The sequence below is a fragment of the Drosophila melanogaster genome, chromosome 2R, assembly GCF_000001215.4.
Source record: "Drosophila melanogaster chromosome 2R".
In the NCBI taxonomy this organism is placed as follows: Eukaryota; Metazoa; Arthropoda; class Insecta; order Diptera; family Drosophilidae; genus Drosophila; species Drosophila melanogaster.
The window spans coordinates 12,302,409-12,326,259 of record NT_033778.4 but is presented as its reverse complement, the minus strand read 5'-3'; the positions used below and the strand labels follow the sequence as shown (position 1 = coordinate 12,326,259).

The following is a 23,851-nucleotide window of genomic DNA, read 5'->3' as shown; positions in this document are numbered from 1 at the left end:
GCTGCAAGCGTATATAAAAAAAATATAACCTTGTTTTTAAAATAAAATATGTTGCCAAGCTGTCGATCAAATTGATTTAATCAAATTGATATTTGAATATGAGGGCCAAAACAGGTGAGCATAATCAGTCACGCACGCATCTTCAGTCGTGAGCGTTACACCCACCACTAAGTTACACTGGCATTTGGTGCGTAGGCGAATTTCTAATTGGAATCGTTCGATTTTTGAAAAAGAATCGCATTAAATGCAAAGCATTCCTGTTCCAGACTACTGCGCACACTTGCACTGAGGCGATCGAGCACGGGGCAGGTGGATTTACAGGACTCAGCGATACCAAAGCAGCCCACAGGCCGAACAATATGGGAAACACGGACTCCAAGTTGAACTTTCGCAAGGCGATTGTGCAGCTGACGCAGAAGAACCAGAAGATCGACCCCAGCGACGAGCAGTTCTGGGAGCAGTTCTGGCAGGGCCACCAGACGACGCTGGAGGATGTGTTCGCGCTGGTCACCTCGAGCGAGATTCGCCAGATACGGAACGAGAATCCAGCCAACCTGGCCACCTTATGCTACAAGGCGGTGGAAAAGCTTGCCCAGGCGGTAGACAGCAGTTGTCGCACGCAGGCGGAGCAGCAGTGCGTTTTGAACTGCGTGCGGCTGCTCGTCCGGTGTCTGCCGTACATTTTCGAGGACGAAAAGTGGCGCGACTTCTTCTGGAGCAGCCTGCCATCGCAGGACAAGACCATGCCGTTGGCTCAGTCACTGCTCAATGCCACCTGCGACCTTCTTTTCTGTCCCGACTTCACGGTTACGGCCACGCGGCGTGCGGGCCCCGAGAAGGCCGAGGAGTTGGCGAACATCGATAGCTGCGAGTACATTTGGGAAGCGGGCGTGGGTTTCGCCCAGTCACCGCCCCACAACGCCCACATGGAGCGCAGGCGCACGGAGTTGCTGAAGCTATTACTCACCTGCTTCTCGGAGCCCATGTACCGATCGCCGCAGCAGTCCGAGGAGCCCAACAAGTGGATAGCATATTTCACCTCGGCCGACAATCGCCATGCCCTGCCGCTGTTCACCTCGTTTCTGAACACCGTGTGCTCCTACGATCCGGTGGGCTTCGGCGTGCCCTACAATCACCTGCTGTTTGCAGACACCACAGAGCCCCTGGTGGAAGCGTGCCTTCAACTGCTCATTGTCACCTTGGATCACGATATGGTGGTGCAGCAGCAACTCACACAACCCGGACAGGCGTCCTACGACGAGGGCAATTGCGGCGACAACTTGTTCATTAACTATCTTTCGAGGGTTCACCGCGACGAGGACTTTCACTTTGTGCTCAAGGGCATAACCAGGCTGCTGAACAACCCACTGGTCCAGAACTATTTGCCCAATTCCACAAAGCGACTTCATTGCCACCAGGAGCTGCTTATTTTGTTTTGGAAAATATGCGACTACAACAAAAAGTTTCTGTATTTTGTGCTAAAGAGCTCCGATGTTCTGGACATCCTGATTCCCATTCTGTATCACCTAAACTACTCCCGAGCGGATCAATCTCGAGTGGGCTTGATGCATATTGGAGTATTCATACTGTTGCTCCTATCGGGTGAGTCATATGTCATATGTTTTGTTCGTGGAATCAGTGCACTTACACTTAAATAAATGTTTATTGATAGGTGAGCGAAACTTTGGGGTTCGGCTTAACAAAGCATACTCCGCCACGGTGCCCATGGATATACCTGTGTTTACTGGAACCCATGCGGACTTACTCATCACTGTGTTCCACAAAATAATAGCCACTGGCCACCAGAGGCTGCAGCCGCTTTTCGATTGTCTGCTGACCATTCTGGTAAATGTCTCACCATATCTGAAAACCCTCTCGATGGTGGCTAGTGTAAAGATGTTGCATCTCCTGGAGGCTTTTAGCACACCCTGGTTTCTGCTATCGGCACCCAGCAATCATCATTTGGTGTTTTTCCTGCTGGAGATCTTCAATAACATTATACAGTATCAGTTCGATGGCAACTCGAATCTAGTCTACACCATAATTCGAAAGCGTCATGTGTTCCATGCCATGGCAAATCTCCCGACCGATATGGCTGGCATAGCCAAGTGCCTGAGTGGCCGTAAAACAGGTGGAAAGTTTAACTTGCCGCGGGTACCACAGCGAAGAACGCCAGCTGTGTCCCAGGAACTGCCCTCGGCCCACGTGCCAGAAGAGTACAACGAAGAAGACGAGGATGAGGACGAGGAGGAGATAATTAATGAAGAGCCCAAGGCGGAAGAGGATCTCGAATCGGAGACAGAGTCTCATGAGCGATCTCAGGCGGGGGAGCTGCAGTCGGACGTTCTCACGGCGCAGCCAGCCGAGCCAGGAACACTGAAAACGTCCTTGTTGGACACCCCGGGCATTACTCAGATGACGGAGCGGGAGCAGGCGCATCCAAATGACAAGCCTCAGGTGGAGGATTCTACAGACATTGTGCCCTACGACAGATCAGCCGCTTCGACGCCAACTGACGAACGCAAGTCCACCTCACCCACGGAATTGTCCCGCTTGTCGGTGGCCCACAGGGCCAGCATTCGCATGGTGCCTGGCGAGAGCGATCGTTGGACGCCCACGCCCGAGTGGATCGTCTCCTGGCGCTCCAAGCTGCCGCTGCAGACCATCATGCGACTGCTTCAGGTCCTAGTGCCCCAGGTGGAGAAGATCTGCATTGACAAAGGACTGACCGACGAGTCGGAGATCCTCAAGTTTCTGCAACACGGAACGTTAGTGGGACTGCTCCCAGTGCCGCATCCCATTCTCATCCGAAAGTACCAGGCCAATGCGGGCACAACGGCATGGTTCCGCACCTACATCTGGGGTGTCATCTACCTGCGCAACGTGGAGCCTGCCATCTGGTACGATACGGAGGTCAAGCTCTTCGAGATTCAGCGCGTCTAGGTCAGTAAGTGGACTCCCAGCTACACCAGCAGCGCAATCGTAGCTTACACGCTTTGGCATTTACTGTAGTTAATTTATTTAGTACATATTTCATTCCAAATGTTTTTGTGAAGAATCAGTGTGTAATGAACTACCTTTCCCACAATTTTGCTTATTGGCAACAAAAAAAATGAGGCTTATCAGTTACGATGTGGCATTGAGATCCATTCAACAGATTTGTTATCGGCTTTTAGCATTGATATTTAATTGCTTTCCTAATTTGTTTTGAAGAGTGTTCTAAAAAACAGTATAAGCACAAAGTGTTTTTATTTTAGTTAATGACTAAATTATTAAACAACTCATGTTTTTGTAATCTGTGACAGAAAATGTTCCTTGTGCCGTATATTTTATTGCATGGTTTTATTTATTTTATATTTTAATAATTTAAAAATTTCCTGTTTTTACTTATGTATGTATTTAAGGTGCAAATACCAAGAATAAATTACTTTCACTCAGCCACTCTACAAACGATTCGCTTTATCCAAACAAATTTGTAACTGCACCTATTGACACCATAAAAAGCTTTACGTTCTCTTGTAATGATTAGGAAACTTTAGTTGAGTCCAATGAACTGCTTTGTAAACTTAATTAAATATAGACATTAATGATAGAATTGAGAAAGTGTATTAATTTACTGTCTACGTGTGCTTATAAACTATATACACAAACTAAACTTATGACACCTATACAAGTCAGTTTATATAAATCATTTACGAAATATAGAGCAGAACCCAAGATAAGTAATAAATAATAAATAAATTTCATAAAACGAATTGAATCTTGTATTTTAATTTATAAGAATGGCCAAATATAGAGCCAAATGACAGTTACTAAAAAGCAGTTTCATATCAATCGATTTTACATTCTTGTAGGTTGCGTTCACGGTGGAGAGAAAGGACTTCATCCTTTCTTTTACGCTTCTTCAGTCGTTCTGCTTGCTCTCGATCCTCCAATAGTTTGACCAAATGCTGATGCCAGTAGAAGTATTTGAAGAAAAACAATAGAAGCAGCACCGAAGTGGTGACAATGGATGCGGTTGTGATCTCTACGGGCTTTTCGCCTTCCTCTTCCACCCGCTCCGAGAAATGGCGGGTGGATATTCTAAGGCCGAAGTTTTGTTTGCTTGCCGCAACATTGGGCCGATCCATGAGCACCGAAGGCAGCAGCGGTAGTTGTCACGACTGGATTGTATTGGAAGTGGCAGTGGATGCGGGCACTGGTGGCGGAGCTACTGGAATAATCGAGAATTTGATAAACGCGCTCTTGCTGCGCCTTTGCACTATTCTGCCAATTAGTTGTGGTTCCTTAATGGTCTGTTCGATGGCCTTTACTATGCGCTCGGCGCTGCTCTCGTCCGATCCACTGGCATTGCCCTGGATAAGGATGCGAACCTCGTGTCGCTTGCCCAGCCACTTCACAATGTTCTTGAGTCTGGAGGAGAGATCGTGCTCTGTGATGCGCGCACCAATGGTAAGGGATTTCTCCGTTTTCTTATCCTTAACTTTTTCGCTCGCTGATCTCGACTGCTCCGCATCATCCGACAGCATTTCAGCAGCTGTGACTAGTCTGCAAAGTATAGCAACTTCATAACAATGACCAGGCCCCGATGATAACCATATATACCCACTTGAACATGGCTCTTCCTGTTTTAGCATCTGTTTGCTCCAATCGCAACAGGTGCAGATCCCGTCGCTTGGCCAGCTTTTGGGCCTCCTCCAAAGTGGTTATGCTAATTGACTGGTTCTGTTGGATCAGGGTGATCTTCTGGACACTTGCCTTTAGACTCCGTGTATCCCTCGTTCTACTGTCTCCTGGGCTTCCACCCACCGGCTTTTGGTGCTGCGCCAAACTCCAGTAAACGGTCAAGGGACGCAGGTGTTGCTGCTGAATCGCTGCTGCGGCAGCATGATTAAACATTAATCTTATGCGTTGCATGCTTCTCTTTCAAATATATTTTTGTATATCTCTTGGTTATTTTCGATTTTCTTTTGCTTGTGCAATTTTTTTGTCTCAGAGTTGTCAGGTTATGTGAAGCAGTCTGTTTTAACAGCTGTTCCGGCAGGTAAGTACCAGCTGACGGCTGGAGTTATCGATAATTCAAGCCGCCAATAACACCCAAGTTAAAAAGAATTAAGTGTAGTATGTTTATTCTTCAGAATGAAAAATCAGTCGGGTAATATGATACAACAACCAGGATCAGCAGGCTCATAAAAATTTCTTCAAAATATGAAATGTTTTTCCTCAGAAAACCGATAGAGACATAGAAAACCGATTGCTCGCATGAATTCTAAAATTTTGTTTTTGTATTTTGTTTTTTGGTTTTCGTTCTTGGGTATTTTAGAAGCCGAGCTTTGAAATCGACTTCAGTTCCTAAGAGAGACATCACGATGAAACTACAAGTAAGTAAAGTGTTCTGCTAAAAAATATTCAACTATAAAGTGTTTTTTATCCTTTAGTTCCTCCTGTTTGCCTTGTTGGTTTGCTGTTTGGTCAGCAATGCTGCAAGTATATGTTGTTGTACGAAATATGTTGTGCGTAATGGGAAGTGTAAAAAAATATATATATGCAGCCGTCACAGACATCATTGCAGAAGCCATCGAGAATCGTGGTGTGGAGATATTTTCCAATATGGTTAGGAGGCGAAAATTAGAAAATGTTAATCGAAAAACTAATTTTATAAAAATACAAATAAAGTTTGTAATAAATGTTTTAAATGTGGTTAAAAGCGAAATATGAAATATGTAAACAGGAAAATATATTTTCTTATTAAAATACAATTAAAGCTTGTTAATTAATGTTTGAAATAAAGCTCATACAATGATTAAATTACAAAAATAGTGTAATAATAATATACAAAGTTTTAAGTTCCTTAGTAACTGAGAAAGTCGAGTCATTCGAGTTACGCAGACTTTCTCTGCTTTTAAGCTTATCAGGGACCTTCTCAGCTCACAAAACCGGAATACCATAATGCGAGAAAGTGTGTACGTACTGAAGATTAGGAATATATGTATGTACATGAACTTAGACATTAAAGGAAGAATAATCAATAAAATTGGGCAAGCCCCATCCGTTTGGAATTAATACATAGCAAATATTCTAAAAGATTGGTTGTGGAAACGATTTTTGTTTTAGTGCTGCAATGTTGGGTCAATTGTCTTTTTTTTACGATTTAATTGTTAACTTCAGTACTTCAACAAAAAAAAGATGTGAGGCTTATGATATAAATTTGTAAGAAATGTGTACAAAATTTGTAGAATGAATCGTAAAAGATTTTTAAAACATTTGTAAAAAAAGATGAAACGATTTGGTAGTTTTTCCGATATGATATTTGTCAAATGCAGAAATAACATTTAAGATTTACATACTTGCGCTGAGTATACATATATATAAATTATTGTAAATGCATTATTTTTTCGGCTTCTAATCTTATCACAGTTGTAGAAAACGACTTCTAGAAAAACGATAGAAACATAGAAAAACGATTGCTCGCGTGACACATGACTTCAAAAAAATATTCAACTATAAAGTGTTTTTTATCCTTTAGTGCCTCCTGTTTGCCTTGTTGGTGTGCTGTTTGGTCAGCCATTCATATGCTTGCTGTTATATATCTTGCTGTTGGTATAATGGGAGATGCATACCAAAACTAAGATGTCTCAACCGTACAAATCTGCACAGAATTGAAAAGAGACCTTCATGGTGTAGTGACCTCTTCCAAGTTGGTTAAAAGACGAGATATGGAAAATGTAAATGGGAAAATCGTTAAATTAATAAAGGCCGTTATTAATTAAAATGGAGCTAATGCAGGGTTTACAGTATGAAAGTAATATACACTAGTGGGCATAAGTATTTGGACAAGAAATATATTCAATATATTTGTTTGTAACTCATTGTTTACTTAAAGCAAAACTGTTTAATAATTTTAGTAAATAGGTAGACTATCGTAGTTAAATTAGGTAACATAAACATATGGATAACTTCATTGTTGATTTAACAAAAATGTCTTTGGACAAATTATTTAAATGTTATACATTGAAAAGAAAAATAAGTCAACTAAAAAATTATGACAAATTAATAAAAAATATTAGCGTCTATCACATTTTGCAGACGTTTTGGTACAGACTGTACCAAGCTGTGGATATAATCTATTGAAATATCCTTCCATAAGGTTTGAATTTTCAAAATCGTTTCTTCGCGACTTCTAGATAAGTTTGCACTTCTTTTTCTTTTTAAATATGACCAGAGGTTTTCTATTATGTTGAGGTCTGGACCTTGAGGTGGCTAATCCAATGTGTTTACGCAAACATTGGCCTTATGACAGGGAGCATTATCCTGCTGGAGTATGAAGGACTCTCCAATCAATTTATCACCAGAGGGGAATGCATGATTATTAAGGACATCTAAATATTTTCTTTGATTCATGGTTGCATTAACAGGAACCAAATCTCCCAAGCCAGTGAAGGCTACGCATCCCCAAAACATAACAGACCCTCCTGAATGACTTATTCTCTGACATACTGGTGCCACTTTCGATATTGTTTCGGTAATCTAACAAAAAATTTTTTTTTTTGAGCAGTGAAACTCAAAAGAGCTTTTATCGCTCCACAAAACATTGTTCCAGAATGATGCAGGCTGACTGAGCAGTATATTTTTTGGCAAAGTCGAGGCGCTTTAACTTATTTCGTGGAGTTATTAGTGGTATAACCCTGCTAACATATGTTCCAAAATCAGCTTCGTTAAGGCGCCTGCGAACCGTTCTTTCACTGATATCGATTTCTGCTCCTTCTTGGCAACCGATCGGGGAGTTTGTAGAACATTCTGCTTAAACTTCCATAAAATATAACCATCGTCCTTTTGAGTTTTTGGCCACTACGCGTAACGTTTTTGGTTGTGTGTGTTTTTTTATATTTATTTATTTGGTAATGCACCGTTGCCCGGTGCATTTATTATTTATAATTATAATTATTATTTAATTTTTTATAAATTCGCTCAGTTCCTTTGTTTACCCCATGTTTAACAAATTTATGAATGAAATAAAAGTAGGTAGTCCCACGATATTAAGAACAAATGTTCAAATGATCTAAAAAAAACTCAAAAATTTGATATTCTTCGAACAACAGATCAACAACAGATCATGCGAACTAATTAAATGTGATGTCTAAATACTTTTGCCACCACCCAAATCGTTGTCTGTCTAGCTTTCTTATCAGCAGAAGGAAAATTGAAAAGGTAAAAAGCACAACATATGTACCTCTCGCGTGTAACTGTAATTGAACTCTTTGTTTTATCATCAATAGTTTACTTATTTATTTGACTGTACTATGAAAAGCATAGCCCGGCAGTTGCAAGCTAATGGTGTCTAAAAACTTATGCCCACTAGTGTAATTATAATATAAAAAGTTTCAAGCTAAGAGATTAGTTTCCAAAGAAGTCGAGTCATTCGAGCTACGCAGAGAAGCTTATCAGAAGTACAAAACTCGAAAAAAGTGCAAATTCCATGTCTGCATTCTGGGAAAAAGTGCATGTTGTCATTGGAATTTCAATCCTAAAAATATCTTTCCAGCTTTTTTATTTTTCTTCAAATGAACATTTTTATTCAAATTCCCTTATGTAGAAAAATTATGTAGGCTAATAAAAAATTTGTAAGTATTGTGTAGAAAGCTGTAAATTTTTTTTTACAAATATACAAAATGTAAAAAACTGTACGCATTTGTAAAATGTATATTTGATAGTTCTTTCAATATGATTTGAATGACATTAGAAACAAAACTACATTTGTGTACACATTTATTATGTATTAATTTCTATAAATAAATTATTATTTTTTATACCCATTACTAGTAGTTATTCTAGTAATATGGGCTACTATATTCCTTTGAAAATATGTGACAGGTAGTAGGGATAAATATTCTTGATCATGATCCGGAAATTATAAAAGATAGAACATTTATATTGAGTATGCAGATCTCGAAGACCACACTTTAGAAAACGTTTTGGAACACTTCTCGCATACCCATTTAACACAACAAATGAAAAAGGATACGTTTAGTGGTAAGGGTTTGAAATTTCTGGGTAAGTATATTCTAGTAACTAAATGTAGAACTAATTTCTAGTCCGATATCTGGAATCGCCATAGTTGCGCCTGCGGTTTGATGGCCGCTTTTCCTCCCGAGCCCGCTGCTCCGCCTGCCAAATGGCACGGAAATCCTCGCACTGTGGCGAATTGGTGTGCTCCTGCTGCAGTGCAGCCATTCCTGGCTGCCGGCATTTCTCGCAATCCTCCCACCGCCTGAACTTGTTCACATTCCGATCGCACTGATCCGCGGCATACAGCATGCACTCATCCGCACAGAAGTTGTAGAACCAAAAGTGACCCGTAATAGTTTGATCGTGGCAGCGTGGCTGAGCCGTCTGAACCATTTGGAAGCAGCGGTAGGACAGCGAGGGGTCCACATCTCCTCCAGGTGTATACATGTCCGGATTGCCAAAGTTGTTTGCCCTTTGCCATGGTTCCCTTGGCGAAACCATTTCGGGCGCCTCTACGATTGAGCCGTATTTGTTGGAGGGCCTTTGACGATGCCAAGGAGCACGTTCCACATCCTCCAAGCGCGGATCATCGGGACGTGACTGCCCAGACCACGTGGTTCGTTCTGATTTTTCTGCTTGCTGGCGGGCTCTATCGTAGTTTGTGGGCCTAAGCGACGGAACATCTCTTCCCAAATTTGTTTGCCTGTTCAAGGCCCAATTGCCAATGTTGCCCTTAAGATTGCCCACTTCGAATCCACCAACTGCTCCATTTCGTGAGTCATCGTAGTCACCAAAGTTCTCTGCCTCGGGTTCAAGTTGCGGTCCATACATATTGCCTCCAATTCGTCCTGGAGAAGCCCCGCCATAGGGACTATCCATGTCGGTGCTGTAGGATCCTGGTAAGCTACCAAGGCAATCTCGACCAGAGCATTTTCGCGTTTCCTGCAGCTCCATGCGATGTACACCCTGGCAATCGAACTCTGCTTGGGGATTAAGGTACTGCCTCTGGCGCATCTCGTAACCATCGCCACAGGTTACACTACATGGGCTCCAGCTGCCCCAGGAACTGAGTTCGCATTCGGCACGGCGTTGTTGTGACGGTTGATAACCAATCCTCCTTGGATCTGGCTCCAGGTCCTCAAATTCCTCCGGCTCCCGCATGAGATTATTTTGACCACACATCTCGCCCTGGCACTCGCGCTCCTCATACTGCGCCTCATTGCAATTGTAGACCCTTGCGAGCTCCGGTTGCTTATAGACACGTCTTCTATACTGCATGCCAACCCCGCATTTGGAAGAGCAGTCGCTCCAACTGGACCATGGATGGGTGAAACATTCACGCGGCACATCGGGATCGTTGTTGGCTGCGAATGTGATATAGTTTGTTAAGGTCTTCCCCACTAAAGTCCCACTTACAGTCCTCATCTGCACATCTTCTCTCGTAGATTCGCTGGCGCTTCACCGTCAGAATGGCCATGGGTTTCATGGGAGTTCCGGATATGTCGTAGAAAGGAGAGCGCGGATCATTGGGAAAGTCGGAACGCATGCGTCTAATGACATCTGGCGGAACTTGGGGCTGATCGGATGACTATCAAATTAAAGGGGAATTATTTACTTTAATCGAGCATCTAATTATTTCCAAATACCGTATAGGTGGGACCCGAATCTGTGCCCACATCCCACGGATATAGGTTGATCACTTTTTCCTCCATCCATGTGCAGTTGCGCAGGCATAGTTCCAGTCCAGTAACGCCCACAATCCAATCCGGAGAGGGTTCTATCTTGGAGGCAAAGGACACCATGTGGTGAATGGGATCTACTCGCACCGAGGCCATTGTCTTGCTGCTTATGTTGGGATACGATGGGCCCCGTGCCTTGATTATCGTCCGTATCTTTTGATCCTGTAAGAGGGAAGATGTAACATAGAGTACTTCCCACCAATCGTTTCAAGCATGGAGTCACCCGAAAATTAATGCTGAACTCTCGCTCCAGCAGACGCGAACTGCAATGTTCCGCATATTCCTTCATAGCCACGCTGGCCAGTTCTCCGGACTCCCAGAAACGATAATCCGAACTGTGGGCGGCTCCCAGAAGCTCACAGAATCGAGTCTCCCAGCCTCGAGTGGGAAAGTCCTTGGGATGCAGGTTCCTGGACCAGACGCCTTCAAATATAAGCTAATGAGAGGAGAATTGTAGAAGGTAATTGAGGCATTGGTCATTCCGTACGGGCTTACCTCATAGCGCGCCTCATCGCATGCACAGCAGGGCACATCCACTGCCGCCGGAGCAGTTGGCTGACTTTCCACATCATCGGTGACCTCCTCGCAGATGCGTTTTGTTAAACCGCCATCATCCATGTGCCACACCTCGCGATGCTGCTGAACTGTGGCCCGGATCAGAACGCAGCCACTGCCCGGCTCACTGGGCGCCACCCAAGTCAAGTGCATGTGCGTCTTGGAGTTCGTATTGGTGTTCTCCACCATGTTGATGCAGTTCGGACTGAACCGGGTCTCAATCAAGTCGCTCAGCTCAAAGCGACCCAAGTCATCGTTGTAGCTAAAGTCACCATTCTCGTTTTCCAGTGCCATGATAAAGCTAATGTAGCGGTGGCCATTGAAGGCATTAAGAGAGACTGAAAGAGAAATGACCAGTCGAGTTAAAATCTCAGTATTGGAAACAATCAAAGCCGGGCCCTTATCGGCGGCGACCTTGAATTCGAACGAATTTGCAAAGTTTCGTGATAAGGCCCTCTTTTTGTTTACTAAACAATAAACATTGCGCGAATTCAGCCTTAGAATAATCCGAAAGTCCCATGCCAGCGACAATCTCCCACGAAGTTCAAGCGCAAGGCCAGTGAACCCATCCGAACTCACCGTTGTATTCCTGGCCGAGAATGTACGTTTCCGGATTACCCGACACGCTTATCATAAAGTTCTCATCCACCGGAGATTTGGGCGAGCCCGTGTTCGCTGGACGGCGCGTGCATATCAGGGAGCTGACTCTACCAATCACCAGGGACCCAAGCAGAAGTAGCTCCACGAGAGGAGCACCACTTGACCACCACATGTTCGTGTTCTTTTTGGGAGACCGTAGTTACCGTGTAGAACCATTCGACGCGAGCAACTGTTGCAAACTGAGCGAAAATTCCGAACAGACGGCGAGAAGAGAGGCTCCGGAGCCGACAAAACCCACCGATAAGACAGAGCGTATTGTTTTTCTGACCCACTGATTCAAATAGTCCGTTGGGCTCTTATCAGTCGACGATGCAGGAAAGCCAAAAAGTAAAGAGAATTGAATCCATAAGATCTCTTTGGATGAAAGTGCATTTAAAAATAAATCAAAAGTAACGCCATAGTATTTTGGTTCGACTGTCGGATACCCTTGATGCAATAATGAATGAAACTGGAGTACAAGTTAGTCATGATTATACCATAAATTAATATTTATTCTCTTCTAATTTAGGCGACTTAAATGCTTTAATTTGTTCAGCCGCCATACCGACCGCGTCTGGATGTGTCGTATCTGCTCCTGGTCTGCGACATGGGTTCTCCAATATCACCTGCTTCACTGGTTTCTCCATAGGATCTACCTCCTGCTAGATCATAGGACCTTCCAACCGGTTGATCATAACTTCTTCCTCTTGATAAGTCATAGGACCTGTCTTCTGGTTGGACATAGCTTCTACCTGTCGATAAGTCATAGGACCTATCTTCTGGTTGATCATAGGATCCACCTCCTGTTTGCTTATATGATCTACCAAATGTTCGATCATAAGATTTACCAACCTTTTGATCATACGATCTACCTTCTGTTTGACCATAAGCTATTCCACTCGTTTGATCATAAGGTCTACCTCTCGTTTGTTTTTGGTCATAGGATCTCCTTCCGTACAAGTCCATGGCATCGTTTTCGGATCGCTCCATGTTTATTTGGGGCTGCAGACAGGTGCCCTCGCAGGCCGTCAGGGTACGGAATCGGTTTCTATTCTGATCACAGTTGTCCGTGGTGAAGATCTTGCACTCGTGATCTTCGTGATCGTAGAACCAGTAATTGCTCTCCACCACCGGTTTGGCGAAACAGGGAAGAGTCGAGGCATATGGCTTTTCAAAGCAATAATCTTGAACCACATTATAGTTGCCATTGATATCGTTGGTATTTCCCTCCACAGTCTCCTGCTGATTGGGATACCGACTTCCAAAGGGAGTGCGAGATGTAAAACTAGGGGTAGTGTAATCATTGTAAGCGTCCTTGTTGTTATAGTCCGAATTGAAGTCATTGTAGCCGGGTCTATTGCCCACAAGCTTGTCATTGCTGTAGCTATTTGTCGGAGGAAAGCCCTTGTCATAACCACCCATATTGTCAGATGGATTATACGCAGGTCTCTGAGGATTTTCTATCTGATCGAACGGTAAGTTTGGGGACTCCTGTGCGTTATCTCTAGGGTTGGAAAGAGATTTATCTTTCCACGAATTGTAGGGCTTTCTATTCCACGCCTGGTTGCCGGAACCTAGACTGGAATGCTCCTGTTTACTGTTCCAAGAAGTGGTTTTGCCCATGTAACCGCCGTGATCCGTCTCTCCGAACACATCTGGTTCCGGAAAGCCATCGAGTTCGCCATTATCCGGAATGGTGCCACCACAATCTGATCCAATGCACTCCCGAGTTTCCTCGAGCGGTATTCGCATCACGGACAAACAGCGCTGCCTGGCCTGCGGATTGTAATAGTCCCGGGTACGTGTGGAAGATCCTCTGCCGCATGTCTTCGTGCACGGTGACCACTCGCCCCAGTTGGTCAGCTGGCACTCGGCCATTGAGCCACTACTTGGGGGATTTTCCATGCCCAGGCCAGGCTCCTCGCCTTCCAGTTCCTCCTCCGCTGCCCCACATTGGGTTCCCTGGCATTGGCGGAACTCCTCCAAGCGCCTATCGCAGTTAAAGTTGGCAGCTAGATTGGGATTCTTGAAGCTACGCTGACGATGAGAGTAGCCCTGACCACATCGCGTGCTGCAGTTGGTCCACTCGTTCCAAGGGTGTACAGCGCACTCCAGCGGTCCTTCCTGGGGAACTAATACTAAAGATTATGAACAGCACGTGCAGGGATTACAATAACGATCACTTACCCTCTTCGCACTCCCTAATGTAGAGTTTCTTCCGGGTCAAGTAGAGTGTGGCCAAGGGTTTCATTGGGGCACCGGTGTCATCGTAAAATGGCGAACGATGGTCGCTGGGATACGAAGATGTTATACGGCGCACCACATCCGGTGGCACTTGTGGCTCATCTGAGGACTTTGAAGGAGATAAATATAATGCATAGTGGGCTATTTTTCGCCTACCATATACGATGGTCCCGAATCGGTGCCGATGTCCCAGGGATACAAATTCAAGACCTTTCGCTCCAGCCACGTACAATTGCTCAAGCAAAGCTCCAATCCAGCCACGCCCAGTATCCAATCGGGTGAAGGATCAATCTTGGCTGCTAGCGATATCTGATGGTGTACTGGATCCAGACGAGCATTGGCCAGGGTTGTGCCAAATGTTTTCGGACGATAGGGAATTCCAGGAGCCTTTATTATAGTTCTCACCTCGCCATTCTGTTAGAAACACCATGATGAAGTGGATTTAATGCGATAAAATTGATTACCTACCTGAGTATTCTCCCTGATCTCATTCTCAAGGGTACGTGTAGCTCCGTGCTCGGCCAACTCCTTCATGCCCTTGCTCGCTCTTCCTCCGTAGGCCCAGTAGCGATAGCTGTGGCTATGTGAAGCACCAATCACCTCGCCCAAGCGTGTGCGCCAGTCCTCAGAGGGAAAGTCCTTCCAATGGGTGTTCCTTGCCCACTTTCGCTCCAGAACAATCTATTAGATACGATTATTTTAAACACAATATTAGGAAGAGTTGAGAAGATATTCCAACCTCATATTTGGCTTCATCACAGGCACAGCAAGTTTCCAAGGGTGGTGTTAAGCTGTTCAGTTCGTCGATTTCCTCGGGACAAATCCGCTTGGTCAGGAAGCCATCGTCCAGAAACCACACATCACGATGTTGAACCACACCAGCCTTAATCAGTACACAACCGCTGTCCGGATTACGTGGTGCTATCCAGGATACCGCGATATAGATCTTGGCATTCGTATTTGTGTTCTCCACCATGTTCTCACAACTGGTACTGAATCGGGTGTCTCCGACTCCCAGCAGTTCAAAGTGACCGGTCATATCCTGACCACCGAAGGCAGCCGACGGATCCTCAGCCTCGACCACCAAGGTGAAGCTCACGAATTTCATGTTTATTGGACAGGATAACGAAACTTATGATGATAATAATGTTGAAGTAAAAGCTTCAGGACAACTCGAGACTCTCACCATTGTACTGATGTTCTGGCACATAGGTCTCTGGATTGCCATCGATAAGGATCTTAAAGTTATCATCCACAGGCGATCGAGGGCCACTGGCACCTTGGGGTATCCGATTGCAGACTCCTCTGACTTCGGAAGACAGCAGAATGAGGAGCACGATATGGCGAAGCATCTCTTCTCAATCTTAGCGATCCGTACTGGGTCGAGGCTCAACGGCGACTGACCAAAACTGATGGCTAGCCATCTCCATTAATTGATGAGCATTTCCAATTTATCAATTATCCCTTAAATGGCGCTCTCGGCGTTGACAGCTTATGGCATCTTGATTGAGTTGTCTTCAATTAGGAATGGTTTGTTTTTATGGCAAGCTTTTCAATTGATGAATTGTGCCCGGGTTCTTTGAACTTGCAACCCGGCGAAAAATCACTCGTAAACTGGCCACTGTTTGCTTAATGGAACTGGGTCAAGGTTAAACTCAATCGGAATTGGAATTACCACGCGAACACAATTCTGTTTTATTGTTTTTAATACATATTTAATCTGTTGCGAGAAGAGCTAGTGTAGGTAGTCTGGAATTTTTCATATATTTAACGATATCCATTGGTAATGATTACATAGTTGGATTAGAACTAATACTTGTAGCAGTTAATGGTATGTTCACCACCGCTCTGGATCATCGTTGCTGGTCAGCTGGCAAGGCATCATCACGCACTTTTCCATGCGGACGCGATCCTTGCACTTGTAGCTCAGATCGGTGTTCATTAGGGTTCGGGTTCGTTGGCGAACGGCATTATCGCCACACGTGGCGGTGCATGGTGTCCAGGCGGACCACTCCGAGTAGCGACACTCGTCCTGCGGTTCCGGTTGCGGAGCTCTTACCACATGCCTTCGCTCTCCAAATCCCCGTCCACTGATTGAGTACATGTCATCGCACCGCTGGTAGCAGCGATCCAAACGTACCAGGTGCTTGGGACATGGCTTGCCTCCATACTTCGGAGTACGGAGCACCCGACGCGTTCGCAATTGGAAGCCATCGCCGCAGGAGGCGTTGCAACTGTGGGAAACCCAGTCAGAGACGAGACAATCAATGGCTGGAATGCCATCGTGCTGCAGTTCCTGTTTGTGGCGCGGCAGGCGACATGTCTCCTCGCACTCCTCCTTCGACTTGAATTTGTTGCGATTTGTATCACAACGATCCGACCAATAGATGGCACACTGGTCACTCACATGGTCGTAGTACCAGAAGTTGGCCACATCGTTATCCCGACACGGACTGTCGGTCAGCTCGTCGTAGCAGAAGCCGGGAACAATGGTATCGCAGCTAGGATTGGTGCAGTTCACCTCCTCGTGCAGCTTGATGTGTCGACAGGGATCCTGGCCGTCATCATTGGGATCCGTTACTCCGTACACCTGGTTGTTATTCCACACCTTGCGAATACGTTGCCGCTTTCCATGTCCACCGCATGGCCCCATGCACGGCGAGAAATCCGACCATGGAGTGACCCCGCAAACCGGTGGTATGTAATCCTCCCGATGCTGACTGTAACTCTCGAAGTTGCGGAATATGGAGCGTTTCTCAGCGGATCCACCTCCGTCGCCACCGGCCTGTTCCTCCTCCGGTTCCCCAGCACCACCTTCGTTCTCGATGTCCCCACCGCATTCCATTGCCTCGCAAATCTTGGTCTCATGCAGACGCGCCCTGCTTGCCTTCTGGCACTTCTTCTTGGCCTTCTTGTTTAGATAGTGTCGGGATCGGGTCATTTCGCCGGTTCCACAAGTCACGGTGCACGAAGACCACTCCGACCAGTCAGACAGACCGCACTGGGGATCGTCGCTGCTACCTGGTGATGGCGCCACCTCCGGCTCGCCGCCTTCAGCTGTCTCCTCATTGAAGCCAGCGCACTTGTGTCCCACGCAGTTCTTCTCCTCACGCAGGGCATTGTTGCAACGATGACGCTAAGGTAGGTGTCAAAATGTATATATAGTATGGGATCCAAATTATATATGTCGTCTTAATTACCGAAGCCAATGCAGGGTTCTTGAACTCTCGGATTCTGTATTGCTTGCCGGGACCGCACTTTGTGGTGCATTCATCCCATCTGGACCACGAGTTTGTGGCGCACTCCGGCGGTACCTGTTCCGCTACAGGATTAAAGTATATAGTATGTATATTCACAACATCAATATATGGTTGCATTTAACTTACAATCGGAGGACTCGCAGTTCTTTTCGTAGAGTCGTCTTCGATTGATGTGCAGGGTGGCCAATGGCTTCATCTGGGCACCAGTGGGATCATAAAAGGGCGAACGGGGATCGTTGGGGAAATTTGATTTGATGCGGCGCACAACATCTGGAGGCACCTGTGGCTGGTCAGCGGACTGAAAAGTATTCGTGATTGACTCTACTGAAGACTAAATCATGGAAATCGTCTTACCATATATGATGGACCACTATCGGTGCCCGCATCCCAGGGATATAGGTTGTGCACCTTGTTCTCCACCCAGGAACAGTTGGGCAGACATAGCTCGAGGCCGGATACACCAACGATCCAGTCTGGAGAGGGATCCACCATTGATACGAGGGAGATCAAATGGTGGTTGGAGTCGACGCGAAAAACGGCAAATGTTTTGCCCGTAACATTCGGATAGGCAATGCCCCTTGCCTTGATGATCGTGCGAATGTGTTCGCTCTGATCCTTCAGCTCACTCTCCAAGGTCCTTGTGGAGCCATGCTCCGCCACCTCACGCAGCCCCTCGCTGGCCAGCTCTCCATACTGCCAGAATCTGTAGTCCAGTGTGTGCGAGGCACCAATGATATCGCTGAATCTGGTGCGCCAGCTATTCGCTGGAAAGTCCTTGGGATGTGTGTGACGCGACCACTTGCCTTCGAAGGTAAGCTGAAGTAAGGAGGTGTTAATACCATTTCAATAATGAGTTAAAAGAGTCCCACCTCATATTTGGCCTCGTCACAGGCACAGCACGGATCCACGATGCTGGGCTGGGTGTCAATGTCGTCCACCTCCTCCTCGCACATACGCTTGGTAAGGAAGCCATCATCCATGAACCACACATCTCGATGCTGCATCACCGTAGCCCTCAGCAGGATGCAGCCCTGTCCCGGACTCGATGGAGCCACCCAGAACACATCCACGCGTGTCTTCACGTTCGTGTTGGTATTCTCGACAAGATTTGGGCAGCGCGGACTGAAACGGGTCTCGGCGAGATCGGCGATCTCCCAGGTGCCCAGGGCATTGGCGTCACCATCGCCGTCACCACTCTCCAAATCCAGGGCCAGCATAAAGCTAATGAAGGACAAGCCAGAAAATGCACTGAGGCTAACTGAAAACGAGCAGCGAAAGATTAGAGAATTGAAAGAAAAATCTAGAAATTTGTAAATTTAATTTAATTTAATGCTTAATTTAATGCACTCACCATTATACCTTTGACCGGGCACATAACTCTGCGTATTTCCGTTTACGGACAGCACATAGTTATCATCCACCGGTGACTTGGCTGCTGTGACTCCCGGTGGGACCCTAATGCAGCCCTCGATCCGGGGAATAACACCCACTAATGCGAGAAGAATAGTGAAACCTTCCAGAGCTTTCATTTCAAAGAGCTGCAATGCAAAATTGAGTGGGAATACAAATTTACAATCATTTGATGCAGCCACGTGGTTGTGGGGGAAAAAACTATTTCTGGCCAGCACTTAATTGTCTTAATTATCCGCATTGGTATCGAATGTCAATGGCAACCAATGGAGCCTACTTCCAGTTTCAAACTGAACTTGAATTCGTAGAAATAGCCTTCAATTGAATGACTTTGCGTGATGTCACACATAGTGCATATTGCTATTTTCGCAGACACTTTCCATTTCCTTTGAGATCCAAATTATGCCAGCTCAATTGCCATGCGGAACTTGAACTAGGCGGGTTGTTGGTTGTTTACCCCTTGAAAATCGGATCGCATTGCGTATATACAATATATAGTCTGTACTATATAGACCGTCTACGTCACTGATTAAATTCAATTGAAAAACGCGCCGACTGTCTACAGCGAATTCGAATACAAGGGGGTGACAAACGTCCATTTCCCATGGATCTAAATCATTAAAGTCACTTTTAGGGCTTCTTCACCTCAGTACTGCACTTATATTGTAGCACCCACTTTCACTAGCACATCATGTATGTTAATCCAGTTGATTAAGTTATTTTGAGAAAATAAACTAATAGCAAGGTGGTACAGATTGTTTTTTCATACTCTTGTTACTCAGTATTGATGGATCGTAAATGAAACAATCTCGAAATATATGCTTTTAGAGGGAAATCCGAACTAAGAACTTACTCGGTGGACGCACGAACAGCAACTGAATGCAAATTTCGCCGAGTCGATTATTGGATGGACGATGTGCATCATTCGGGACCGACGAATGGATTACATGGAGAACCTCAGAGAGGGAAAAACTGCTCTCTACTTTTCCCTCCCATTTAGCTTAGTTTCCGCTTCTTTTGCAGATTCGCATTTGTTGATAGAAACCATTAGTTTTCATACGCTCATTCTAAACAAACAGACCCCAAAAACACCGGGTACATTGGAACTGAACAAGTGTGCTCTGAGTTTGAATTCATGTTACTTCCACGAACCACCTCGTTTGGATTGGTCAGAAAGCATTTTTGTACCATTTACACTAGACGTAGTTCAACTGGAAATATTTAGAAACAAATTTTCTATACTATTTTTTCCTCATTTTGAACACAAAAATCGTTTACAAAAAAGCGTTGATTTCCGAAACTTTAGATATGAATTCTTCCAGCGTGACGCCGCGTTCAGTTCGTAGTAAGTACATGTACCTTGAACGCTATACGAATGTGTGCTTCAAATGCTCGTTATCCTTGTTAGGTAACAAAGCATTCTTGCTGAGGACAGCTGGAAAGGCGGAAAAGCAAGCCTCAGACAAAGCTACATGGGTGAGTGAGATAGAAGAAAAGGGTTTAGTTTTTTCAAATGCTTTACATCCCCGTCCCAGTCTCGCACTTCTTCTTGTGGTGGCGTCTTCTCTACTCCTCCCACCCAGAATGGCGACGGAAGCCCAAACAAAGGTAGGCTCAGTCACATTCCAAATAGGCGTGGAGCGAGTCGGTCGTCTATCCATTCGCGAAAAACTTCTCTGGAACGGGTTACTTCTTCGACGAAAGCGCGCCCGTGTGTCAGTACGTATTCGTTGCCCAATCGACGGGTCGAGCCCGAGCATAAAGTAGTTGAGCCCGATCGGAAAACTGATATCGATGAGTTGAATCCCCCCAAGCGGAACGTGGTTCCCATAAAGACGCATGCCCAGTCAGCACAATTGGTTAAGTCAACGACATGCGGTGGGTATCGCGAATATTTGAAACGTGGTCCAATTCTCTGATTATTGCCGTCCACAGAACCTTATCAAAATGTAAAGAAGCCTGAAAAGATGTCGCATCGCCGTGTCCTGGAGATGAACCGGATGCGGGTCTTTGATACGCAGAAAAAAAAACTGGAGAACCTGCAGTCCGAGTTTATGCACAAGATCCGGTTAATGGGTTCGGAGCTCCGGAATCAAGGGGTCTTCAAGTTTGTGGGTCTGACTGTAAACGATGAATGCAAGCTTGTGGTCCACCATGATGATCTACTTCGATTGCCCAAGAGTATTCGTAAGTTCGTTTTGATTTTACGTCTTCGATTGAATGAATTGTTATCCTTGAATTATCCTTCTTTCGCTTACAATTGCATACTTTTATTTTCTAGCCGCCGAAAGTATGAATGACTTGAAAACCAGGTGTCGTGCGATTGTAGATCAGGGGGTTTTGTTAATCTACGACCATATACCAAGAATTCAGAGGGCTAAAAATGATCTCGAGGCTAGTGAAAAGCGTGAGGAAACTCAAAAAAAGTTGTCTAACCTAGTGGTATGTTTTTGTGCAACCGCTATGATGCACTAGCAATGTGAAACTATTTTATTGTGTCTCCAGGAAGAAAAAATGAATTTAATCGTCGAGGAGATCGAACAGTTGTGCGGTGCATGCTCCAAACAAGAGTCACCCAACAAAAGTCTCTATCGCGAGATGTCCGAGTTGCGTTCCCAGAAACAGGCCATGGAGGTTCGTTATTTTGACGCCCAGAAGGAGCACACTGAACAGATGAACCAGTTGCGGATCGAGCTCGATGCCAAGCTGAAACAGGAGCTGGCCAGTCGAGATCAGATCATTGTAGAGCTGAGAAAGAGCCTGCGGCGAAGCGAGGATATGCTCAGTGAGCAGTCCATTCGATTGGCCGAGAACAATTCCAAGCTATTGACCGAGGATTCCACCATCGAGGTACTGCGCTCCGAGGTAGCCAAGCTCAAGACTGTGTAAGTTAACTGGTCATCTCGGCAGATGATGGTTCTTACAGATCTTTCCTTATATCGTATCTAGAAAAGAGCAAATGGTTAAGCGTCTGGAAGAGGCGGACAAAGGTCTGGAGCGGGCTCGAAATTCCGTCGATAAGAACTTGAAACACATCGATTACCTGGAGGGCGAACTGAAGGAGGCCCGTGAGCTCATTGTCCATCTGGAACAGCGTCCAGATGCCATGGACGCGGGAGTTAAAGAAAAGGATTTGATCATTGCCGATTTGAAACTGCAGCTGCAAAGTCTCGAGCAGCATAAGAAGGTCATGAACAAACAGGTGGCCAATACAATAAAGCAGCATGCCGACTTTGAAGAGCTGGGTGGAAACTATAAGGAAGCTCTACAGCAGATAAGGTAAACTGCTTGGTTAACAGTATCATAGATTATGTATATTGATTAACATATCTCTTGCTTGGATAACCAGCGATCTAAGGGAGACCCTAAGTGTTACCAATGCCAAATTGGAGATGCAATCCAAGCTCGAAGTGCAGCTGCGCAAGGAAGTGTCCAAGATGCGCGAGCAAATGGTTATCGATCAGAAGTTGCTGAACGCTCGCAGCGAATTGATCGCAACACTGCAGAAGAATGAGGAGGATAGCCGCACCAAACTAGACCAAATGTACTATCAAGTTAGCGAGAAAGAAACGCTTATCAATCAGGTCCGCCGAAAAAGGATGTGGCTAGCCTCGCTTATGCTTATCCTTCTTCCTCCCGCAGGTAAACAACAAGCTGAGTTCGAAGGAGGAGGAGTTCTATAATCTCTACGGGACCCTCACGCACAAACAAAGGGAAGTGAGGAGGCAGGAGCATATCATCAAGTTGTTAAAGGAGCAGAATTCGCGGGTATCATTGTTGCGAGCCAATCAGGACGAGCGGAATGCCACGATGGAGGAGGAAATCAAACATCTCAAAAACGCCCTGTAAGTTCAATACGAGTTTGAGTAAAAGTTCGCCAGCTTGCTATAATTTACACAAATCCCGTGGTAGATATTCAATAACATTAGGGCCATGTACCGTTGAATGAGGTAAATGTCAATTGAAGTCCTAATATCAACTGGACCAGTTTCCAAAATATTTGAGTAAGTGATAGCAAAGCGGCGAGCTTTATGCTTGGAAAGACAAATAAAAGTATTAAATGGTTCTAGCCGTAATTATGCCAAACTAATAGTTGGCAATATGGGTGAACATTTTTTTGAAGTTCTGCCGGCTGGCGAAATGGAGAGCATTAGAAGCGGTGGCCACCCTGTGCGTGTGGACTCTTCCTGCAAGTTTCTGCAAGAGCCCAATCTGCAAGAGCCCAATCTGCAGGAACCCAATCTGCAGGAGCCCAATCTGCAAGACGACACTCTGCAGGAACCCAATCTGCAAGAACCCAATCTGCAAGAGCCCAATCTGCAGGAACCCAATCTGCAAGACGCCATTCTGCAGGAGCCCAATCTGCAGGAACCTAATCTGCAAGACGCCACTCTGCAGGAGCCCAATCTGCAAGACGCCACTCTGCAGGAGCTCAATCTGCAAGACGCCACTCTGCAGGAGCCCAATCTGCAAGAGCAGGAGATGTCCCAACCACGTGGTCGCATCTTTGAGCCACTGCAGCATCAACTGCTCGACGGCTTAATTCGCCCCGCCATTTAGTGCGCTTGCGCTATCAACTACAACATCCAAATATTCGTCCTACAGATCCTGCGCGTCCACAAAAAGTCGCAAATTCCCTGCCACCCTCCTCTGCGATTGCGAAGACACCAGCGATCCCAAGACCAGCGTTAAACATCCAATTTGAACTACAAGAACCCAACCCAAATATCAACCCAACCCAACACATCCCAAAGGAGAACGCTTAGCATGGAAATTCTTAAGATGAACAAACCAAATTTGTTGTAACCGTTGGCCAAATGGCATTGTTTTTTGTACCCATACATATGTAAAAAGTAATGGCAGAAATCTGGTTAAGTCTCGTTTAGGGCGGCGGTTTGATCAATCGACTAGCTTCGATTGGTTTAAGAATCTGAAACTGGCACAATTAATTGAGATGATTTGGATTTTTAGGGCAGGGTCGAAGTTGCAGATACATTT

General features: G+C 45.4%; 6 protein-coding genes and 1 long non-coding RNA gene across 15 annotated transcripts, besides 1 other annotated feature; 3 read left to right on the top strand and 4 right to left on the bottom strand.

The window, feature by feature from the left end:
* The first annotated feature begins 1 nt into the window (after position 1).
* Positions 2 to 3,753, top strand: CG8841 (uncharacterized protein). Of its 3 annotated transcripts, none has more exons than NM_165880.1 (3): positions 2 to 114; positions 267 to 1,602; positions 1,673 to 3,753. In NM_165880.1, the coding sequence occupies exons 2-3, from the start codon at positions 360 to 362 to the stop codon at positions 2,941 to 2,943; spliced, it is 2,514 nt and encodes an 837-aa protein (NP_725132.1). In that variant the 5' UTR covers positions 2 to 114; positions 267 to 359; the 3' UTR covers positions 2,944 to 3,753. The 3 variants fall into 3 exon arrangements, with proteins under 3 accessions (NP_725132.1, NP_610760.1, NP_725131.1); NM_136916.2 differs by lacking the exon at positions 2 to 114 and adding an exon at positions 145 to 187; NM_165879.2 differs by lacking the exon at positions 2 to 114 and having other exon boundaries at positions 145 to 1,602.
* Positions 3,463 to 5,022, bottom strand: mIF3 (mitochondrial translation initiation factor 3). 3 transcript variants are annotated; one of them, NM_001363928.1, is made up of 2 exons: positions 4,610 to 5,022; positions 3,739 to 4,548 (listed from the first exon to the last, which is right to left on the bottom strand). In NM_001363928.1, exons 1-2 carry the CDS (start codon positions 4,915 to 4,917, stop codon positions 3,831 to 3,833), a joined length of 1,026 nt encoding a protein of 341 aa, NP_001350856.1. In that variant the 5' UTR covers positions 4,918 to 5,022; the 3' UTR covers positions 3,739 to 3,830. The 3 variants fall into 2 exon arrangements, with proteins under 3 accessions (NP_001286342.1, NP_001350856.1, NP_610759.2); NM_001299413.1 differs by having other exon boundaries at positions 3,463 to 4,548.
* A 325-nt stretch (positions 5,023 to 5,347) lies between these two features.
* On the top strand, positions 5,348 to 5,666 carry lncRNA:CR44316 (long non-coding RNA:CR44316). The gene is made up of 2 exons (NR_124525.1): positions 5,348 to 5,381; positions 5,439 to 5,666. It is a non-coding gene; the product is annotated as a long non-coding RNA:CR44316 (long non-coding RNA).
* A 1,144-nt stretch (positions 5,667 to 6,810) lies between these two features.
* Positions 6,811 to 8,361: a mobile genetic element.
* Positions 8,362 to 8,686: 325 nt separating this feature from the next.
* On the bottom strand, positions 8,687 to 12,143 carry CG30046 (uncharacterized protein). Of its 2 annotated transcripts, none has more exons than NM_001299412.1 (6): positions 11,880 to 12,143; positions 11,241 to 11,638; positions 10,969 to 11,181; positions 10,653 to 10,907; positions 10,423 to 10,594; positions 8,687 to 10,370 (listed from the first exon to the last, which is right to left on the bottom strand). In NM_001299412.1, the coding sequence occupies exons 1-6, from the start codon at positions 12,070 to 12,072 to the stop codon at positions 9,082 to 9,084; spliced, it is 2,520 nt and encodes an 839-aa protein (NP_001286341.1). In that variant the 5' UTR covers positions 12,073 to 12,143; the 3' UTR covers positions 8,687 to 9,081. The 2 variants fall into 2 exon arrangements, with proteins under 2 accessions (NP_001286341.1, NP_725129.1); NM_165878.2 differs by having other exon boundaries at positions 9,041 to 10,370.
* A 282-nt stretch (positions 12,144 to 12,425) lies between these two features.
* On the bottom strand, positions 12,426 to 15,571 carry CG30203 (uncharacterized protein). The gene is made up of 6 exons (NM_165877.3): positions 15,370 to 15,571; positions 14,923 to 15,314; positions 14,652 to 14,864; positions 14,340 to 14,597; positions 14,127 to 14,292; positions 12,426 to 14,071 (listed from the first exon to the last, which is right to left on the bottom strand). Exons 1-6 carry the CDS (start codon positions 15,533 to 15,535, stop codon positions 12,492 to 12,494), a joined length of 2,775 nt encoding a protein of 924 aa, NP_725128.2. The 5' UTR covers positions 15,536 to 15,571; the 3' UTR covers positions 12,426 to 12,491.
* A 276-nt stretch (positions 15,572 to 15,847) lies between these two features.
* On the bottom strand, positions 15,848 to 19,732 carry CG17739 (uncharacterized protein). The gene is made up of 7 exons (NM_136913.3): positions 19,707 to 19,732; positions 18,795 to 18,981; positions 18,313 to 18,701; positions 17,798 to 18,259; positions 17,570 to 17,741; positions 17,384 to 17,505; positions 15,848 to 17,319 (listed from the first exon to the last, which is right to left on the bottom strand). The coding sequence occupies exons 2-7, from the start codon at positions 18,970 to 18,972 to the stop codon at positions 16,021 to 16,023; spliced, it is 2,622 nt and encodes an 873-aa protein (NP_610757.1). The 5' UTR covers positions 18,973 to 18,981; positions 19,707 to 19,732; the 3' UTR covers positions 15,848 to 16,020.
* A 258-nt stretch (positions 19,733 to 19,990) lies between these two features.
* Positions 19,991 to 23,716, top strand: salto. Of its 4 annotated transcripts, none has more exons than NM_176152.2 (11): positions 19,991 to 20,198; positions 20,262 to 20,329; positions 20,389 to 20,731; positions 20,789 to 21,040; positions 21,135 to 21,295; positions 21,359 to 21,738; positions 21,803 to 22,132; positions 22,203 to 22,397; positions 22,496 to 22,698; positions 22,766 to 22,857; positions 22,924 to 23,716. In NM_176152.2, exons 1-9 carry the CDS (start codon positions 20,162 to 20,164, stop codon positions 22,497 to 22,499), a joined length of 1,770 nt encoding a protein of 589 aa, NP_788332.1. In that variant the 5' UTR covers positions 19,991 to 20,161; the 3' UTR covers positions 22,500 to 22,698; positions 22,766 to 22,857; positions 22,924 to 23,716. The 4 variants fall into 4 exon arrangements, with proteins under 4 accessions (NP_788332.1, NP_725124.1, NP_725125.1 ...); NM_165873.3 differs by having other exon boundaries at positions 22,203 to 22,437; NM_165874.2 differs by lacking the exon at positions 22,766 to 22,857 and having other exon boundaries at positions 22,947 to 23,716.
* Positions 23,717 to 23,851: the final 135 nt, after the last annotated feature.

What these genes read in the sequence shown, in the direction of transcription:
- CG17739 (NM_136913.3), bottom strand. Translation starts at nt 18,972, where the DNA reads ATGAAAGCTCTGGAAGGTTTCACTATTCTTCTCGCATTAGTGGGTGTT. An exon ending in GAACTGCGAGTCCTCCGATT is followed by an intron (nt 17,506 to 17,569) that starts GTAAGTTAAATG and finishes TTAATCCTGTAG; the next exon opens with CGGAACAGGTACCGCCGGAG. An exon ending in AGAACCCTGCATTGGCTTCG is followed by an intron (nt 17,320 to 17,383) that starts GTAATTAAGACG and finishes CACCTACCTTAG; the next exon opens with CGTCATCGTTGCAACAATGC.
- CG30203 (NM_165877.3), bottom strand. Translation starts at nt 15,535, where the DNA reads ATGCTTCGCCATATCGTGCTCCTCATTCTGCTGTCTTCCGAAGTCAGA. An exon ending in GTGATGAAGCCAAATATGAG is followed by an intron (nt 14,865 to 14,922) that starts GTTGGAATATCT and finishes CGTATCTAATAG; the next exon opens with ATTGTTCTGGAGCGAAAGTG. An exon ending in ATTCGGGACCATCGTATATG is followed by an intron (nt 14,293 to 14,339) that starts GTAGGCGAAAAA and finishes TCTCCTTCAAAG; the next exon opens with TCCTCAGATGAGCCACAAGT.
- CG30046 (NM_001299412.1), bottom strand. Translation starts at nt 12,072, where the DNA reads ATGTGGTGGTCAAGTGGTGCTCCTCTCGTGGAGCTACTTCTGCTTGGG. An exon ending in AGTTCAGCATTAATTTTCGG is followed by an intron (nt 10,908 to 10,968) that starts GTGACTCCATGC and finishes TCCCTCTTACAG; the next exon opens with GATCAAAAGATACGGACGAT. An exon ending in ATTCGGGTCCCACCTATACG is followed by an intron (nt 10,595 to 10,652) that starts GTATTTGGAAAT and finishes TTAATTTGATAG; the next exon opens with TCATCCGATCAGCCCCAAGT.
- CG8841 (NM_165880.1), top strand. Translation starts at nt 360, where the DNA reads ATGGGAAACACGGACTCCAAGTTGAACTTTCGCAAGGCGATTGTGCAG. An exon ending in CATACTGTTGCTCCTATCGG is followed by an intron (nt 1,603 to 1,672) that starts GTGAGTCATATG and finishes GTTTATTGATAG; the next exon opens with GTGAGCGAAACTTTGGGGTT.
- mIF3 (NM_001299413.1), bottom strand. Translation starts at nt 4,917, where the DNA reads ATGCAACGCATAAGATTAATGTTTAATCATGCTGCCGCAGCAGCGATT. An exon ending in ACAGGAAGAGCCATGTTCAA is followed by an intron (nt 4,549 to 4,609) that starts GTGGGTATATAT and finishes TATACTTTGCAG; the next exon opens with ACTAGTCACAGCTGCTGAAA.
- salto (NM_136912.3), top strand. Translation starts at nt 20,162, where the DNA reads ATGAATTCTTCCAGCGTGACGCCGCGTTCAGTTCGTA. An exon ending in GACGCCGCGTTCAGTTCGTA is followed by an intron (nt 20,199 to 20,261) that starts GTAAGTACATGT and finishes TATCCTTGTTAG; the next exon opens with GTAACAAAGCATTCTTGCTG. An exon ending in CCTCAGACAAAGCTACATGG is followed by an intron (nt 20,330 to 20,388) that starts GTGAGTGAGATA and finishes TCCCCGTCCCAG; the next exon opens with TCTCGCACTTCTTCTTGTGG.